A 17,642-nucleotide genomic window follows, 5' to 3' on the forward strand; every position below is an offset into this window, starting at 1 on the left:
GAGAGAGAAGTTGATCACAAACGTCTGAAATATTGCATTTCTCGACAATTTGGATGGAATTCGAGTATCCGCAGCTACATGATCGCAGAGTAGTTTTCACGTATTGGTTCACCTGATAGTACATTTATTACTGCCTTGCTTTATTTACACCTCTCAAAAGCGCATAAACACTAATACTCTCACAAAACCATTACGGCGCATCATCTTCATCGGGCCCCCTCAACGAACGAGGAACCGTACAACAGTGATTTTGGAACCGTACACACCCGCCCCGCCGTATGTGTTTTATCGCATTCACAATTCAATATCGAGGTCCCGCGGCGGTCTGTCTTTGCAAAATCCGCGCGGGAGAGCCGTCCAGTGTGTTCTTACGCTAACAGCGGGCTTCGACATGGCGATGGACTCTCCCGTCTGCTCTTCAACGTGGCGCTGGAAGGTGTTAGGCAGAGCGCGAATTTCAACAAATCTAGTCAGTTTATCTGCTTCGCCAATGACATGGACATAATCGGAAGGACACGTGATGGCAGCGAACTAGTATACACGAAACAGGGCTGTTTTGGATTAAAATCAATGCTCATCAACATTAGTTTTGAAAAAAGACAATAAACCTCAACAAACAAAAATAAAGCCCGTGGAAAAAAACGGTTTATTTTTTTTTAATGTACAATTTACAAAATTTAATACAACCTACACATCTAACTTCAACTAAACCTGTTGATGCGCTTCAACAGCAGCTTCAAATGTTTCTATGGTGTGATCACACACTTTTTCCAGGTCTTCCAATCCACGTCGTAGCACATCTACCGCTCGAACGTTATTGACTGCCTGGATGCGGAAATGCATTTTATTCTCTGCCGGATGCGGTACGGTATAGCCACAGAAGTTGACATCGGGACTGCAGAAGAGAATGAATGAACCCAATTCTAAACTATGACTGATTAAACACAAAAATAACTTACTACTTGCAGATAATACTCTTCAACACATTTCCCAAGGTATGGCCTTCATCCTCGAAAACGAATGTACGTGATCGTTCCCCCACGTTCTCATCGCCGGCAAGCTGAAAAAGTTTCATTTTTGATTGTACTTATTAATTTCACACATTTGGATGTCGAACAAATCACCTCCGCTAAAATAGGCATCTTTATTGCAACGAACTGCTAAGTGCTATTTTTCACGTTTTCAGAGACGAATGAATCGGAAGATTCAGTTTTCGGAGAAAGAATAAACAAGCGAAGGTAATCACATTGTTGATTGTTTACGTTTGTCGAGTTGACAGTTCTAATTCATATTCAAGGTTGAGAAACATTGCTGTGGTTTGTACACTGAGAGAAATAATTAGTAAATATAACGAATTTTTTGGTAAATACTACCAATCTATAGTCATTTTCGACCGTACTAATAAACCCATATGTCAAGCAGAACCATGATTCGGAAGCCCAATATCGGCTACATTTTCTCGCCGAAAATTCACGTATCAGAATTATATCCTTATTATACCTCCGTATTGTCTTATGGGAACAATGAAAATGGTTAATACGCGCTTTTCTCACCATTTTTCAGATATGACAATATCCAAGCTTACTAATGTTATCGAGTAAAATATACTAATCTCTGGTAGGGATGCGGGTTTGTTGACAATATGTACAAAAACAGGAAGTGGGTTATATCTATGGTACAACCGCAAGGGTGACGTAGGACTATCGTTGATTTAGAGATCATTTGTTTGATGTTGAATCTGAATTCATTCTGAATGAATGAATATTTGGAGAACTTCGATAACGAGAGCGTTACGTTGGAGGCACAAGGTTTTATGCATCCAATATTGAATACGGAAATATCCTACTGATGGGGAAGAATAATCTTCAGAAGCTATCCTGTTAATTGCGATTGATTGAAAAATCACAAAACCAAATGTATTTGGTCACAGTGTTACATGGATAGAAAACATTCAAATAAACTCTTTCACATGAATGTAATTTTAAATTCCCAGAGGAACTGGCAGATTATTTTCAGTAACGATTAGATATTTCCACATTTTCCTCGATACTGGAAGCCCACCAGTGGTTAATGCTAACTCGATAACCACCTGTTAATAGCACTTGATTGAAACATATTTGGTCACAGTGTTACATGAATAGAAAACATTCAAATAAACTCTTTCACATGAATGTATTTTTAAATCCCTAGAGGAACTGGCAGATTATTTTCCGGATCTTTCTCGATGCTGAACGGCATCCAAACGGAAAGAAATCCGTGCGTGTATGTATGTGTGGAGCGGCTGCTTCAATGGTCACCTTCTCTTCTCCTGAAGGATCTGCTTCTCTGTGCTCCCTCACAGTTTCAAACAAACTGTTTGCGTTTCAGGGCAGATCTCGATCCTTCGCCGTCCAGCACCTTCAGCAACGATGTTGTCTTGTCGATGTCCTCACGAAAAATGAATGCGTCTAAGGAAGGAAGGTATTGTATTATAGAGACTTTAAACTTTTGCAGTTCATTCGTCTCTAGCCTTGAGAAAGGCCCTTTGAAAGCTCTACTCTATTCTACTCCAGCGCTACCACCTCCGCCCTCTTGCCTTGAGAAAGGCACTCGATCCCTCGCCGTCCAGCTCGACCAGTAACGATGTTGTCCAGTCGGTGTTCACACAAAGAATGTGGAACGCGTTAAACCACCAGAATATTGCTTAAGTATGCTTTTTGTGCGTGATTGAATCGAGAGAAGGCGTGGTTTACGATGGCAATTTGGAAGGCAAACTAGAGGGGAATGAACTTTCTGAGCTCGGAACTTTCGGCGACTGAGCAATAATCGATTGCGGGCGCATACAATATTGGATACGGAAATATCCTACTGATGGGGAAGAATAATCTTCAGAAGCTATCCTGTTAATTGCGGCGATTGATTAAAAAATCACAAAACCAAATGTATTTGGTCACAGTGTTACATGGATAGAAAACATTAAAATAAATTTTTTCACATGAATGTAATTTTAAATTCCCAGAGGTACTGGCAGATTATTTTCAGTAACGATTGGATATTTCCACATTTTCCTCGATACTGGAAGTTAATAGCACTTGATTGAAACATATTTGGTCCCAGTGTTACATGGATAGAAAACATTCAAATAAACTCTTTCACATGAATGTATTTTTAAATTCCTAGAGGAACTGGCAGATTATTTTCCGGATCTTTCTCGATGCTGAATGGCATCCAAAAGGAAAGAATTCCGTGCGTGTATGTGTGTGTGTGTAGCGGCTGCTTCGAGATCTTCCCGGGTAACCGTTTGTGGCATCACTCTCCTGATGGATTCCCTTCTGGCCTAAGGTGCACAAACAGGCTCTTGGTGACACCGTTCATCCGCGCTTTCATGATAAATGAAGAGCTTCACCACAACAGCGACAACATGCTCCAATCGCTGTTCAATTAGAACTGAGTGGATTTCCGAGCGGCGCTCGCTTATATACCGATTGGTGATTTCAATAACCTGTTTTGAAAGCAAATTTAAGACTATTGAAACAAGTTTTTGGATCAGAAAGTAACAAGTATAGAACGCGTAGACATTTTATCTTTCGAATGAAGTGTTTATCATACCATTTCGTTCAGTTGTTTAGGAGCTATTAACACTCAAAATCTCGGTCTCCGGCGTAACGCTTTCGTTTTCGAAACATTGATTTTACAGCCCGGTATAGAAATGAAAGACGTAGTTCTACGTCAAAAATTTGTACATTCTACTAATTTTGCATTACCAAATGTATTTAGTAGTTTTCGACCGAGGTTTTTTCTAAGGGTAGACAAAAACGAAGTTCATGTTGAGAAGGCCATCTATATTTCAATGTGTTATTTAGTGATGTTCCGCTTTGTCAATTGACGAATTTACGTTGAATTAACAACCAGATGGCGCAGCGAGTAAAATGAGGATGTTTTGTTTTTTTTGGTATGAAATTCGTTCAAATTTTCTAGAAAAATCAGAATTTATCTTCAAATTTCCCGGTTTCATGTATTCTTTCCACGCTGAAAAGATTAGAAAATCATCATTTTACAATGTGCTATGTATATTACGAGGAATGGCTTGTTATAAGTATTGAAACTTTAATTTTTTTCAACTAAGTAAACGATGAATAGGGTGTTTTGTGCTAAAAATACTGCAAATCCTTCTCGTATCGACCCCTACATAATCAATGATATCCCAATTTGATATGATATCGATTTCATTGCAATTATCCATAGTATCAATAACCGGTATGCATTATCAAACTTTAAATTTTCGAAGATTATCTATGACTTTAGTCAAATCACGTGTTGAAACCATCGTAAATATACAAAACTATAACTTTCTTACCATATACTGACGACATTCAATGGCTGAAATGAATCTAAATTGAAAAAAAAATAATAATCACCACCGAATCTTGCTTTTGAGTACGTAAAATAAACAGGCACCCTCACTTTTGTAGTTCTGAGTTCTAATGTAGGTGTCGCATGAGCTGATTCAGCTCTGCGTAAATTCGTCAATTCGAAAATTTTAAGTTTGATAATGCATACCGGTTATTGATACTATGGATAATTGCGATGAAATCGATATCATATTAAGTCGACTGATATCCATGATTATGTAGGGGCCCATAAGAGAAGGGTTTGCAGTTTTTCAGCGCAACACTTGCTACTCATCGTTTACCTAGTTAAAAAAATTAAGTTACAACACTTATACCAAGCCATTCTTCATAATATATATACCACTTTGTAAAATGATCATTTTCTAACCTTTTCAGCGTGGAAAAAATACTTAGATACGGGAAATGTGAAGGAAAATTCGGATTTTACTCACAAATTTAAATGAATTTCATATCAAAAAACATAACATCATCATTTTATTCGCTGCACCATCTGGTTGTAAATTTAATTTAATCATTTGTGAAGGAGTGAGAGTTTTTCCATATAATCGACGTTAATTTTGATTAACGTCAATTTAACAAGAATAACGATAAGTTTCTAATTCGTAGGTCATCTTTAGTTCTCAATCAGTTCAAATACCCCATTCGGGGTGCTTACGACCAAGCTGCGCCATGTTGTAGTGTGTATCTCGTTCTACGCAGAGGATACTGCTCGTTTAAGCTCTTCAAATCACTCATACTACTTGTAAGGTGCAGCTACTATTGATCCGATCACTCCTCATAAGTTCCTGATAGGGCTTTGATTTGGTAAACAAGCTGACCAGTCCAGATATTCCAAGTCCAGTCCTATTCATTTTGTAAAAAAAAAATTGTTTTACTGTGTTACCTCATTAACTTTTCAATCGAACTGTTAAATCACACGGGTTTCACTATTTCAGGAGAACTTCTCTGATAAAAAGAAATTCAATTTTAATAGAATTTCTTCATACTGGAAGAATTCACGGAACGTGTCATTTTTAACTTGTACCTTTGCAGGTGGTAGTTTGATAGTTTGAGGAGAATTTTCTCAAAAAGGCCAGGTTTAGATAGTTTACCATCAACATGAATGAACAGTCGAAAGGGCAACGAAGTATTTCATTTACTGCTGTTTTTGCATCAAAAACAATGTGATAATTGGGTTATTTGGCATCAATGCATAAAATTTGGAAAGCCATGGCATGGTTTAATGAATAGGGACTTCAGAGTATGGAGTGGTCAGCTTGTTTACCAAATCAAAGCTCTATCAGGAACTTATGAGAAGTGATCGGATGAATAGTAGATGCACCTTACAAGCAGTATGAGTGATTTGAAGAACTGAGTGGTTTTATAGTTGTGAAACGCAGTGTATATTGTTATAAATAGATTTTTGTGAGTGTATTGAGATAATTCGAATACTGGCCGAGTAAGAGTAAGAGTTACATGCAATCAGCAATCGATCATTTATATTGAGAACAAACTTAAAACTGTCTTCAGGGATGGTAGTCCGAGAGGGGGTACATTTACTTCACTACTTATTATCGAAATTATTATGATCGGCGACAAATTCACTAATTTGAGGACTTAACAACTGTTAGGCTTTGTGGAGAAGTGCGTTGGGCTTTTATATATTCGAGATAATTCCACATGTTCCTGCATCAAAAAAGTATTTAGATAAGGACGAGACTGCACAAAGAACACCGAACTTACTTCGTATGAGAACATCTTTAAACGCTGGAGAGGTCATTTTAACTAATTAGAAGAAGATCAAAATTATCTGATTGTAACCTTTTTAGGTCAGTGGTTCAGGTCAAACCTTTCTGGTGGTGGTGTAAAATCAAAATCATCTTGCCAAAATATCTTGAGACGAATCTTCTGAGAATAACAGCTCATTGTCGTCTTCAACGAAACGTTGAACGAAACGAAAGCGATGGAGCTGAATAAAATTTTGATAATATGATAATAATTCAATTTCAACAACATTTTGACATGTCAGTAATCACATCCTGTTTTTAATCACGTGTGTATGATGTTTATATACTATTGAGTTATAATTTATCTTATATTAATAAGAATTTTTTTTTCAAATATCTGGTATCCGACCGGATAGTTACCGGATATCCGTTTCATCTATAGTTATCAATACTGTGGATAATTGTGATGAAAGAAATCGATATCATATTGAGTTGGCTTATATCATTGATTATGTAGGGGTCGATACGAGAAGGATTTGCAGTGTTATACCAAGCCATTTTTCATAATATACATACCCCCAGTCTTCAGAAAACAAACGCAGCGCTGCGCTTGAGTTCAATTTTCATCAGCGCGCGCTCAAAGAAAACTCGTATTCTCTCTTGGTGCGAAGAGCATAAAATTCATGAGCACGACAGCGCAAAATGTACCCGGCGCAGAACTCAGATACTGAACATTTCTTCTCACTTGTGTGATGCTCGTCTCATTCTATACACACACACACACATACACATTAAATTCTAGCGCCCGCTTTGTTTTCATTCGTTCTAAGCAAAGCATAAAAACAACAGAGCGCCCCCATTTGAACCGTATACGCTGGTGTGAAGAAAAATATCTCAACAGAGAGAGCAATCCAGTTTCAAGCGCGCAGTATAGAAATACGGCGCAAATTTCAGCGAAAAACTCATCTTAACACTGGGCGTAAATCTCTGCGTAAGAACGGCGTTGACAACCAAACATTTCATCTGTGTTTCGGAGCGTGCTCATTCGCCAGAGCGCATGTGTGCACAAGGGGAGCTCAACTGGGTACAAAAATCTGGTTGCGCATCAGCACCGAGTTGCAATAATGATTTTGCCATGCCTTTTCAGCGTGGAAAGAATACTTGAATCCGGGAAATTTGAAGGATCCGGTTTCATGTATTCTTTTTTAGAGGCGAATGAACTGCAAAGCTTAAAGCCTCTTTAAACCAAAGAATGGAAAGGAAATGTATCCTTTCAACGCCGAAAAGGTTAGGAAATTATCATTTTACATTGTTTCATTCATAACATGTAAAGAATGGCTTGATATAAGTGTTGTAATTTACATTTATCACTAGGGTAGCATGTGTTGCGCTTCAAATATTGCAGAACTTTCTCGTATCGGTCGAACGGAATCGCCTGCATGATAAATGATTCAACCAATTTAATATTGGGTCGCCATTATCTACCAATGTCGGAAATTAGTACTCGTAATCTAGAAGCATTATCAAACATAAACATTTCGAAGATTATCTATGACTTTTGTCAAATCGCGTGTTGATGCCATTGTAAACATACAAAAATCTAACTTTCTTACCATTTTCTGACGGCATTTTCAGTTTAACGCAAATCGTTGGTGCAAGCGGGAATGCAAACAAAATATTCACTAAGGGTTAAGGATTACATAAGCTTGGACGGCGGGAAAGCATTCTGAAAAATCGATCCGAGTAGCGAATTCAAACTTCGTCAGTCAAATCTGGATGAAAAAGCTCGAATTTTTCCCAATGCGGTCGTGTCTTGGACACCACCCTTTTATTTTATTTTTTTTTTTACGTAGAACTACGTCTTTCAGGAAGGGTGCCAAATCAGAAAACAGGTCAGGTTTTTATGAAATAAAGTTAACGTTAATAACTATTTTTGCCGTGAACGGATTCTGGCGATTTACATACCAAACGAATCAGAAATTCCCTAAGATTTGTTTAATATGCTATACATTACAATCCCATAGTCTGTATATGGTTTAAATTGGAAATGGAAATTGGAATCATTTCCATTTCCTCATACATTTATTCTGTCCATTTGTGCTTTCCCGAACAGAGCTATCAAAAACGAGCAACTTTTCGACTTGGTGAACAAAGGAAAAGAAGAAGAACGAAGGGGAATACTTGCCTAGAGTATAAACAGTGGATCTTGCTGAGGCAAACTTCATTCTTCGCGAGGACACCGACTAAACAACACCGTTGGTGGGCGAGCCGGAGGGCGAGGGATCGAATGGTTTTCTCAAGGCAATGGGAATGGAGGAGTGATATGAGGAAAGAATAGAGTTTTTCAGTGATTGGTTTCGCATGACGGTAGGAAAACTCTCTCCACAAAGGATGACAGCTGCGCCTATCTCTAGCATGTATTGTTCTGCGAGCACAAGAATGAATCATCAAACAATTATCGTCAAATGATTCTACAATAAAAAAAAACATTTCAGGGCGACCAAACTGGTAAAATGGTTCTTTCAAAAAATATCCGCAGTTATAAACGAGCGACTTTAATTAAACGTTCAGCGTAGTTCTACGTCAACAATGCGGTCGTGCCTTGAACACAACCTCCTATTTTTTTTTTTTGACGTAGAACTACGTCTTTCAGCAAGGGTATCAAATCAGAAAACAGGTCACGTTTCTATGAAATAAAATTAACGTTAATAACTACTTCCACTGTGAACGAATTCTCATGATTTGCATACCAATCGAATCGAAAAACCTGTAACATTTGTTTAATATGCGATACATTACATTTCTGTAGTTTCTAAACAGTTGAATAACTGTAAAATGTACTTTTAAACTGAGAAGCCAGGGAAAATCGTCATTTCAGATACTAGAGGTGAATGAACTTTTGCGGTTCGAGAACTACGTAAACATGAGATGTGCAATAATTTCAGAGGGAAATGTAAAATACAATGATCGTTTGACAATTCTTCCGTTCACATATTTTGGTAGTCCTAGGCATCATATCAAACGTAAAAGGACGTTCATCTAATTTATATGTAACGAAGAACATAATCTATTACAAAAATTTCGTTGCATTCTAAAATAATATTCGAAGTGGTAAACAAGTGGATTGCATAATATAATTGCGTAGTTCTACGTCGAAAATATGCGGTCGTGTCCTAGATACAACCTCTTTTTTTTTTTGTTACGTGATCTTGAAGCTCTGGTCTTTTTCAACCTGATTTGCTGTTTAATTTTCATCATAAAACGAAATATACCTATATTTATTATATTTATTGAATATCAATGTTATAAATAATTGAATCATGAAAACCCCTATATTGTTGAGGATATACCCTTCAGTATAACAACATTTATAGGTATCAAAACAACATTGATGTTCAGTAAGCTTTGAAGCATTTCTGACAAGCGGAATTGGAATTGCATATTCACTATGTAAAATGAAAGCATTTTTACTGAGACGGAAACCTTGCTTGCTTGAATAATTTAAAAAACACCTCGTCCTCATTGTCTTACGTTGTCGACTCCATCACACTCCGCAACGCTATCCTAATTTGTTGTTCACATTCCGTGAACACAGAGCAGAACGAAAGAGAGAATGAACGGAACTGAATGAATCAACTGTGAGTGGCTTGCTGTGATTGCGAGGCTTGGCGTTGGTTCGTTTTCGGTATCCCGAATGCAATGGTGTAATGATCGAATGTGGTCATGAAATTCAGCTGAAAAGATTGATGTGAAACAGATATTTTCAAGCACTGGATGTGATATATCTATCTGTCAGATAAAAATACAAACCATTAAATAACAGGATTTAATTGTCTCGGAAATATGTACACGCCTAATAATAGAAACTACAAAATATAAGCTTATACCTCTAGAAGTAAATATAATGCTCAGAAATATATATATATGTACTCAAAAAAGTATGTAAGTATTGTTGAATACAATTATCACTCGTATGCATTTATATAGTTTTACTTTTAGCAAAGTAATAACATATTCATCCCAAAAGCGTAATTTTTATTAGTATTTTTGTTATGTTACTTTACTCATATCCCTACTTAACTAACTTTAGTAACTTTTTGCGGTATACCAAAATTTTGCCACAGCGATCTTGCCGAAATACTCTTCTGTTTGAACTATATAGTTTGTATACTTTCTTTTCTCACTCACCATCTGTGGAAATGTCTTTTTAAGCAGCGCAATAAAATTGCATTCTAAACCCAATAATTGAACTCATTGATACATCATAAATATTTTTTGTTTCTAGATAATTGCGGACACCAAAATACTAAGCCGAAGGGCTGCACAGATCACAACCTGTAACTCGCTGTTCGAATTCGAATTCGTTTGTTTGTTTTTTTTTTCAATTTCTCCCAAAATATTTAGTGAATGTGTTCCTCTTCGAATAAAATACTGCTCGATAACTTGCTCGATTGTTCCTGTGCATCAAACGCATTTAATGCATATGGTTTATGCCACTTGTTCTCAATTTTCATGAAGACTCTTAACTTACGTACACTATTTAACATGTTAGCATTGTATATAATAAATTGGTGTTTCACTTTATTGACTTCATGAAAAGATATGGATCGTTGAATTATATATATATACCGATTCTACCTGATCTTTTCTAACGTTTTTTTTCTATCTACAAACTTCTTGCGCTTCACTGAATGGAAGTTAGGTTTAAATTTTAGGAGTGGCAACGATATACGAACCTGGTTACGCGGGTCCCAACAGCTCCGAGAGCATTTCCCTACTGGAAAACGCATTCGCCGTGATTCCGGTGCGCGATCGACTTCTATTCAACTGAGCCCTTCGTTCCGCTCCGGCCGGCCGCGGTCCTCTTCTCCGCCGCTGATCCCGGTTGCCAAAAGCCGAGCCCGTTTGCAGAGCCTCCAGTAAACTGTCCATCACACCTTCTTGTGTCTGGACGGCATCGATATCGACCAAGGCTAGCTTCCGCTGCTGTCGCTCCTGCATCTCCCGCTGAGCACGTTCTTTCGCTTCCATTGTTCTGCGTTTTTTGTCTTCCTCATCTCGAAGCTTGATGTTTTCCGCATGGGCCTGCACGAACGAATCCTTGAACGTCCGTATATCGGTGAAGAATTCTTCCATCGTGTACTTGGCTGGATCGAAACAGTAGTATTCAGAGATTTTCTGGAAAAGTGACTCCATTTGCGACAGCATGCGCCCCAGCACTTCCACCTGGATGCGGCATTCGGTGGCGAACTGACCCATAACTTCCAGGAAATGATCGTCCTCGCTTTGGGGAACTTTATTGTTGTTCAAGTCTGCTTCGAGATTTTTGAGGGAATTATTCATCTGCCGCATCGTTTTCTGGATGTTGTCTAAGCTAACCCGCGAAGCTTTGTCCACGTGGGAAAGATCCTCGTAGAACGTTAGCGCTTCGGGGAATTTCTTCTCCACAACATCGGCAATATAGTGCAGAAGCGTCTGTTTGTTTTCATAATCTTTTGTGCTGCTCAGTTTGGGTAGAAAACTTATTTCAAATCCAAAAGCTGCCTCTTTTTTACTACCCGAGTTCATGTAGTTCCCCAGCAACAGGATTAGCTCGAGCACCTTGGCAAACTTTTTGCTTGATCGCACTTCTTCGCACGCGGCTGTTCCCGCTACGATGTCCGGTTTACAGTCCTGCATCATGTCCGGCATATTCAGCTTGAAGCTAAGACTTTGAAGACGCGCCCCTAACCGCTTTATATCCGCTATCGTGGCAGCAAAGGCTTCTGGGCCGGCAAGCACCTCACCGCGTGCCCGCACTTCTTGAAGTCGCTTCAACTGATCCGGCGGGGGCAGATATTGAATCAACTGTTGTAACACACTCGGTCCTATAACGGTGGTGTCACAGCGGAGAAGACACAATCGAATTTGTTCGTGGGAGAGATGCTTAAGGGATCCTCCCAGTAGAATGGATAGATTTTGAGCAGCTTTTGCATCGAGAACCCTTAAATCTATATTTTTCTTCGACAATGGTGGCCGATCAACGGAATCTTTATCGACGTGTTTCACGGGTTTCGAGGAAAATTTGACAGCCAGTCCCGAAAGAATGTCATCGTCAGCCAGTTTTTCTTCTCGAACCTTCACCCAGAACGAGTTTTCCGACAACTTCTGCGGTACGATTGCCTTCCAATTCGCACGTTTCATAGGCCCATCTGTGTCCCATTTCTTTTTTGGTTTCATACCATGTGGCAGGGGGGCAGGTACTGGTGCCATCGGACGGAACCCACCCATTCCAGGTGGCATAGGAGGACCCATGCCTGGCATCGGGGGTGGAGGTGGACCCATCCCCGGTAGAGGAGGAGGTCTTGGTGCACCACCCATTCCAGGCATGGGCGGAGGTCGTGGAACTCCCGGCATCATTGGGGGTGGAGGAGGTGGAGGTGCACCACCACTGCCCGGTGGAGGCGGCGGAGGAGGTGGACCCATTCCTGGCATTTGCGGAGGTGGGGGTATATTAATTTGAGGTAGCTTACTTTTGCCCTTGGGCGATATCACTCCCGTCGCTTCAATTTCCTTCAGCCGATCCTCCAGAGCGGCCGCTCGCGCTTCGGCTTCCTGTCTAGCCGTTTGCAGTTCTTCCATTCGCTTCTCGAAATCTTCGCTCTTCTTAGATTCTAACTGTTTACTTTTCTCCACCATGTCCTCTAGCAGAGTGGAAGTATCTATATGAAAATCTCGACTTTCGAAGTTTGGATCACATCCACTCTTGTGTAGCACAATTTGCGAAACACATTCCTCAATCAACTTAAAATATGACGGTCGATACACGTAATCATCTCGGATGAACAGTAAATGCTGCAGGATCGATAAAAAGTACGGCTCGGAACTGGTATCCACTACCAAGTTTTTCAGCAACTCGAAGCACTCATTCATATCATCCAAATCAAGCCTAACATTGTCGAAACGGTTGCTGAACTCCTCGAAGTCATCCTCCCGGAAAGCATTGAAAATTTTGAAATGTTTCTCCAGATTCTCGTTATTGCTCTTGTCCACAATCTCCGTCAGCTGGTCCAACCTGTCGTGCAATCCGGCCCGCATCATCTCGCACCTCAAGTGCAACCGAAAGTTGATATCCGTAGGTGTGTTGATGAGACAATTGATGAAGATCATCGTGTTGGAGGTGAGCTCCAGATTCCGGTCGTGCTCCACAAACAGCCCATCCACAATCGGTCGAAACCTGGCACCACCAGGCCGAGCCATCGAGGTAGCATTGGTAATCGCTTTCAGCACCTTCTCGTACCCATTGCGCTCCTTCACTAAACAGATGGCAGCTAGCAGCTTAACCGCTTCACACATCGTGTGCGGTTTGTTTGCATCAACGCTCTGGGCCAACAGCAGCACGGCCGCGTGCTGATCCGGAGTTAGAATCACATTCAGACCCCACGAGTTGTTCATCACCGCCTTCAGGCATCGTAAACACTCGTATTCGATTTTCTCGAACCGTCGGGGATTCGATTTACAGTGCCGGAGCAAGTTCACGATTTCGTCGATTCCTGGTTCGCCAAATTCCTTGATCCAGCTGATTGGATTGCTAGTAAGGGCCACCCGAAGACTCTCGACACATTGCAGGATTTTAGGGATGCGACTGATGAAGTCTCCATCGCGTAGATACTGGATGTAGTCGATGGGCTTCTCGAAGCGCGAGTTGGCACGGTGCTCACTGCTGGTTGTACCTGTGGATGGAAGAAAAACGCTTATGAGACAAGGAATAGTTGTTCAGAGTGTTAGAATAATGCCGTGATGTTAAATAAAGCTATGAAAAATATGTGGTTTTGACATTTACAATTTTAATGCATTTTTATTCAGATGTTTTGTTATTTGAATACATATTTTACAGTGCAAGTGAGACAGTCTGGGCTTTACACCTTTGGTTCAGGTAATTTTGACATGTGCATCTCCAACTGGATACATGCCTACTAACCAACTGACTAATAACAGCTAAATTAGAAGGATCTACTCTAACAACGAAACCAACTAGAAGTTGCCCTCAAGGAGGAGTTCTGTCTCCTCTGTTGTGGTCCATAGTTGTCGACGATCCTAGATAATTTAGGATACGAAGTCATGTGTTTTCCTGATGACATAATCATCTTAGTGAGGGGTAAATGTGAGTATACTTTTTTTTAGAATGCAAACAGCCCTTAACTACACACTCAAATGGTGCAACTTGGAAGGACTTAGTGTTAATCCTTCAAAAACAGTCATTATTCCATTTACCAGAAGATGAAAGTATAAGATTTCACCTCTTAGATTGGGAGGTGTACAATCGAAGCTTTCAAATCGAACCAAATATTTAGGTGTCCTGCTTGACCAAAAAATAAATTGGAACGACCAACTGGAGTATGCAATATGTAAAGCCCAGACTGCGCTCTGGACTTGTAGTAGTATATTCGGGAAAAAGTGGGGACTAAAACTGAGAATGATTCACTGGATTCATTCGGCAATTGTGAGACCCAGACTAACACATGCTTTGCTAGTGTGGTGGCCTAAAACTACACAAATATCAGCTCAGAAAAAGCTCGATAAATTACAACGTCTGACATGATTATCATTAACTGGGGCAATGCCCAGCGCAGCCTCCAAAGCCCTTGATGCTCTTTTATACTTTCTACCCTTACACCAATATGTGCAACTTGAAGCGGAAAATGGAAACGTATAAAACATTTTGTAGGAGATCTCACAGGGCATTTACAAATCCTGAAAGATTTTCAACTGAACACGATAGTAACCATGAACGAAGACTGGATGGAAACAAAGACTAGCTTCAGTGTTCCTTCAAAGTGATTGAATTCAATCGCAACGAATGTGAAGAAGGTGGTCGTCCAGGCTCGTCCAGGATCACTCGTGTTTTATACCGACGGATTATAAAATTGGTAAATCTACGGGAGCTGGGATTACTGGACCAGGAATCGACATGTCAATTCCAATGGGACAGTAACCTACAAATTTTCAAGCAAAAATATAAGCTATTCTAACATGTGCAAATATTTGGCTAGAAAATACAGGTATGCCAATATCTGTATCTTCTCCGATAGGCAAGCAGCTCTTAATGCAGTGAAAGCATACACATGTCAGTCAAAGCTAGTTTGGGAATGTATTCTATCCTTAACCCTCCTGTACTCGCGTGCAAAATCATAACACGTATACTCGTGCACGGTGTCACAGACCGAAAATTGAACTTCTCTGTAATGATGCCATTGTGTATTTTTCAGACTTTATTAGCATTTATTTGAAGAAGAGGGTATGATTGAATTAAAAAACTCCAAAAAATATGTTTTCTTCGTCTTTATTATGTTTTAATAGTCATCTAATTTAGCCTTCTCAAAATAGAATAATTTTTGATACTCCAACACAAATAACGAATTTCGAATTTTTCACTGTTATTAATTAAAAGTAAGCAACTGAATATAATTCATGGAAGTATAAAGAGCTATAAAATAACATAAAAACCTATCAATCGATTGTGGTTTCATTGGAGTAAGAATCAGAACATAGCATAACTTAATGCTCGAAACAAACATATTTTTTGTTGCGTATTTCTCGGGTCTTTATCGACAAAAAAAGGAAAAGAATGTATAACGACCTTCTAGATAATTACCAGACGATAAAGGTTCTGGAATATAAAGTTTGCATATTTCTAATATTCTTTGTCTCTGTTTTCTTGGTAAAGAATTAATGCCTTTTTTAGATGAGGCATAAAAAGATGATATAAAAGGATTTCTTGGAACTTGCTTTTCTTTCTCTTGTTTTCTTGTCGAATGAATTGTCGAATAATGGACAATTATTAAAAAAATATCCCCGAAACTGTTACTGTTAAAATTACCATAAGCTACCGATCAGCCAACACATGCGATACGCTAAACGATGACGAACGACGAATAACGAAGCTAGAGAGAATCGCAAAGTCGTAGTGCTGATATTTTCTGAGAAATGAACGTATTATTGATTTCTCGGTCTGACAGACCAATGCGCGAGTAAAGGAGTGTTCAACAACTAGCTGCTACCAACGAAGTTAATCTATACTGGGTGCCTGATCACTGCGGTATACAGGTAAACTTCGATATAACGCACATTTCACTTTCAAAATTGTACGTTGTATCGAATTGTACGTTATATCGAAGCATAATAAAGTACTCACAAACGTAGTCTATAATACATTATTGTGTTGCTGTTTTAGTCAAGGTAATGAATAACTTCAATCAGAAGACGAAGCCAGCCTTTCTCATGATGTTTCCCTTCGTACTGTTGATTAAAGCTTGATTCATTTAGAATCTAGAATCACAAAACCAACTGTATTTCGAGATTGATTGAAGGTACAAAACTTGTTTTAGCATCACAATACAGATAATTCATTGTTCTATCAGAAAAAAAAAATTGTAAAAAAAGGAAGTGGGTTATATCTATGGTATAACCGCAAGGGTGACGTAGGACTATCGTTGATTTAGAGATCATTTGTTTGAAGTTGAATCTAAATCCATTCTGAATGAATGAATAAATAAATATTTGGGGGACTTCGAAATCGAGAGCGTTACGTTGGAGGCACAAGGTTTTATGCATCCAATATAGGATACGAAAAACCTTGTTCTGAAGAATAATCTTCAGAAGCTAACCTGCTAACTGTACTTGATTGACAAATCACAAACCCAAATGTATTATATGGATATTTTATGGATAGAAAACATTAAAATAAACTCTTTCGCTTGAATGTAATTTTCAATTCCAATGGGAACTGGCAGATTATTTTCCAGCAACGATTAGATATTTCCACATTTTCCTCGATACTGGACGCCCACCAGTGGTTAATACTAACTCGATAACCACCTGTTAATAGTACATGATTGAAAAATATTTGGTCACAGTGTTACATGGATAGAAAACATTGAAATCAACTCTTTCACATGAATGTATTTTTAAATTCCCAGAGGAACTGGCAGATTATTTTCCAGCAATGATTAGATCTTTCCGGAACTTTCTCGATGCTGAATGGCATCCAAACGGAAAGAATTCTGCGCGTGTATGTGTCGATCCTTCGCCGTCCACCTCCTCCAGCACGTTAGGCAACGATGTTGTCTTGTCGATGTCCTCACGAAAAATGAATGTGTCTCACCACCAGAATATCGCTTAAGTATGCTTTTTGTGTGTGATTGAATCGAGAGAAGGTGTGGTTTACGATGGCAATTTGGAAGGCAAACTAGAGGGGAATGAACTCTCTGAGCTCGGAACTTTCGGCGAATGAGCAATAATCGATTGCGGGCGCATACAATATTGGATACGGAAATATCCTACTGATGGGGAAGAATAATCTTCTGAAGCTATCCTGTTAATTGCGATTGATTGAAAAACCACAAAACCAAATGTATTTGGTCACTGTGTTACATGGATAGAAAACATTCACTTGAATGTAATTTTAAATTCCCAGAGGAACTGACAGATTATTTTCAGTAACGATTAGATATTTCCACATTTTCCTCGATACTGGAAGCCCACCAGTGGTTAATGCTAACTCGAT

At 39.2% G+C, this 17,642-nt stretch overlaps 2 protein-coding genes across 2 annotated transcripts in view; both read right to left on the bottom strand.

Moving 5' to 3' along the window:
- Positions 1-612: 612 nt before the first annotated feature.
- LOC129778402 (probable DNA-directed RNA polymerases I and III subunit RPAC2) lies at positions 613-1,265 on the bottom strand. Its single transcript, XM_055785284.1, has 3 exons — positions 1,125-1,265; positions 960-1,060; positions 613-895 (listed from the first exon to the last, which is right to left on the bottom strand). Exons 1-3 carry the CDS (start codon positions 1,140-1,142, stop codon positions 706-708), a joined length of 309 nt encoding a protein of 102 aa, XP_055641259.1. The 5' UTR covers positions 1,143-1,265; the 3' UTR covers positions 613-705.
- Positions 1,266-9,935: 8,670 nt separating this feature from the next.
- Positions 9,936-17,642, bottom strand: part of LOC129778320 (protein diaphanous) — a 52,622-nt gene continuing 44,915 nt past the window's right edge. Inside the window, exon 2 of the mRNA XM_055785163.1 lies at positions 9,936-13,809. Within this exon, the coding sequence (XP_055641138.1) occupies positions 10,838-13,809 (2,972 nt within the window). The 3' untranslated portion in view covers positions 9,936-10,837. The remainder of the gene's footprint in view (positions 13,810-17,642) is intronic.

The sequence above is a fragment of the Toxorhynchites rutilus genome, chromosome 3 (genome assembly GCF_029784135.1).
Source record: "Toxorhynchites rutilus septentrionalis strain SRP chromosome 3, ASM2978413v1, whole genome shotgun sequence".
Taxonomy (NCBI): Eukaryota; Metazoa; Arthropoda; class Insecta; order Diptera; family Culicidae; genus Toxorhynchites; species Toxorhynchites rutilus.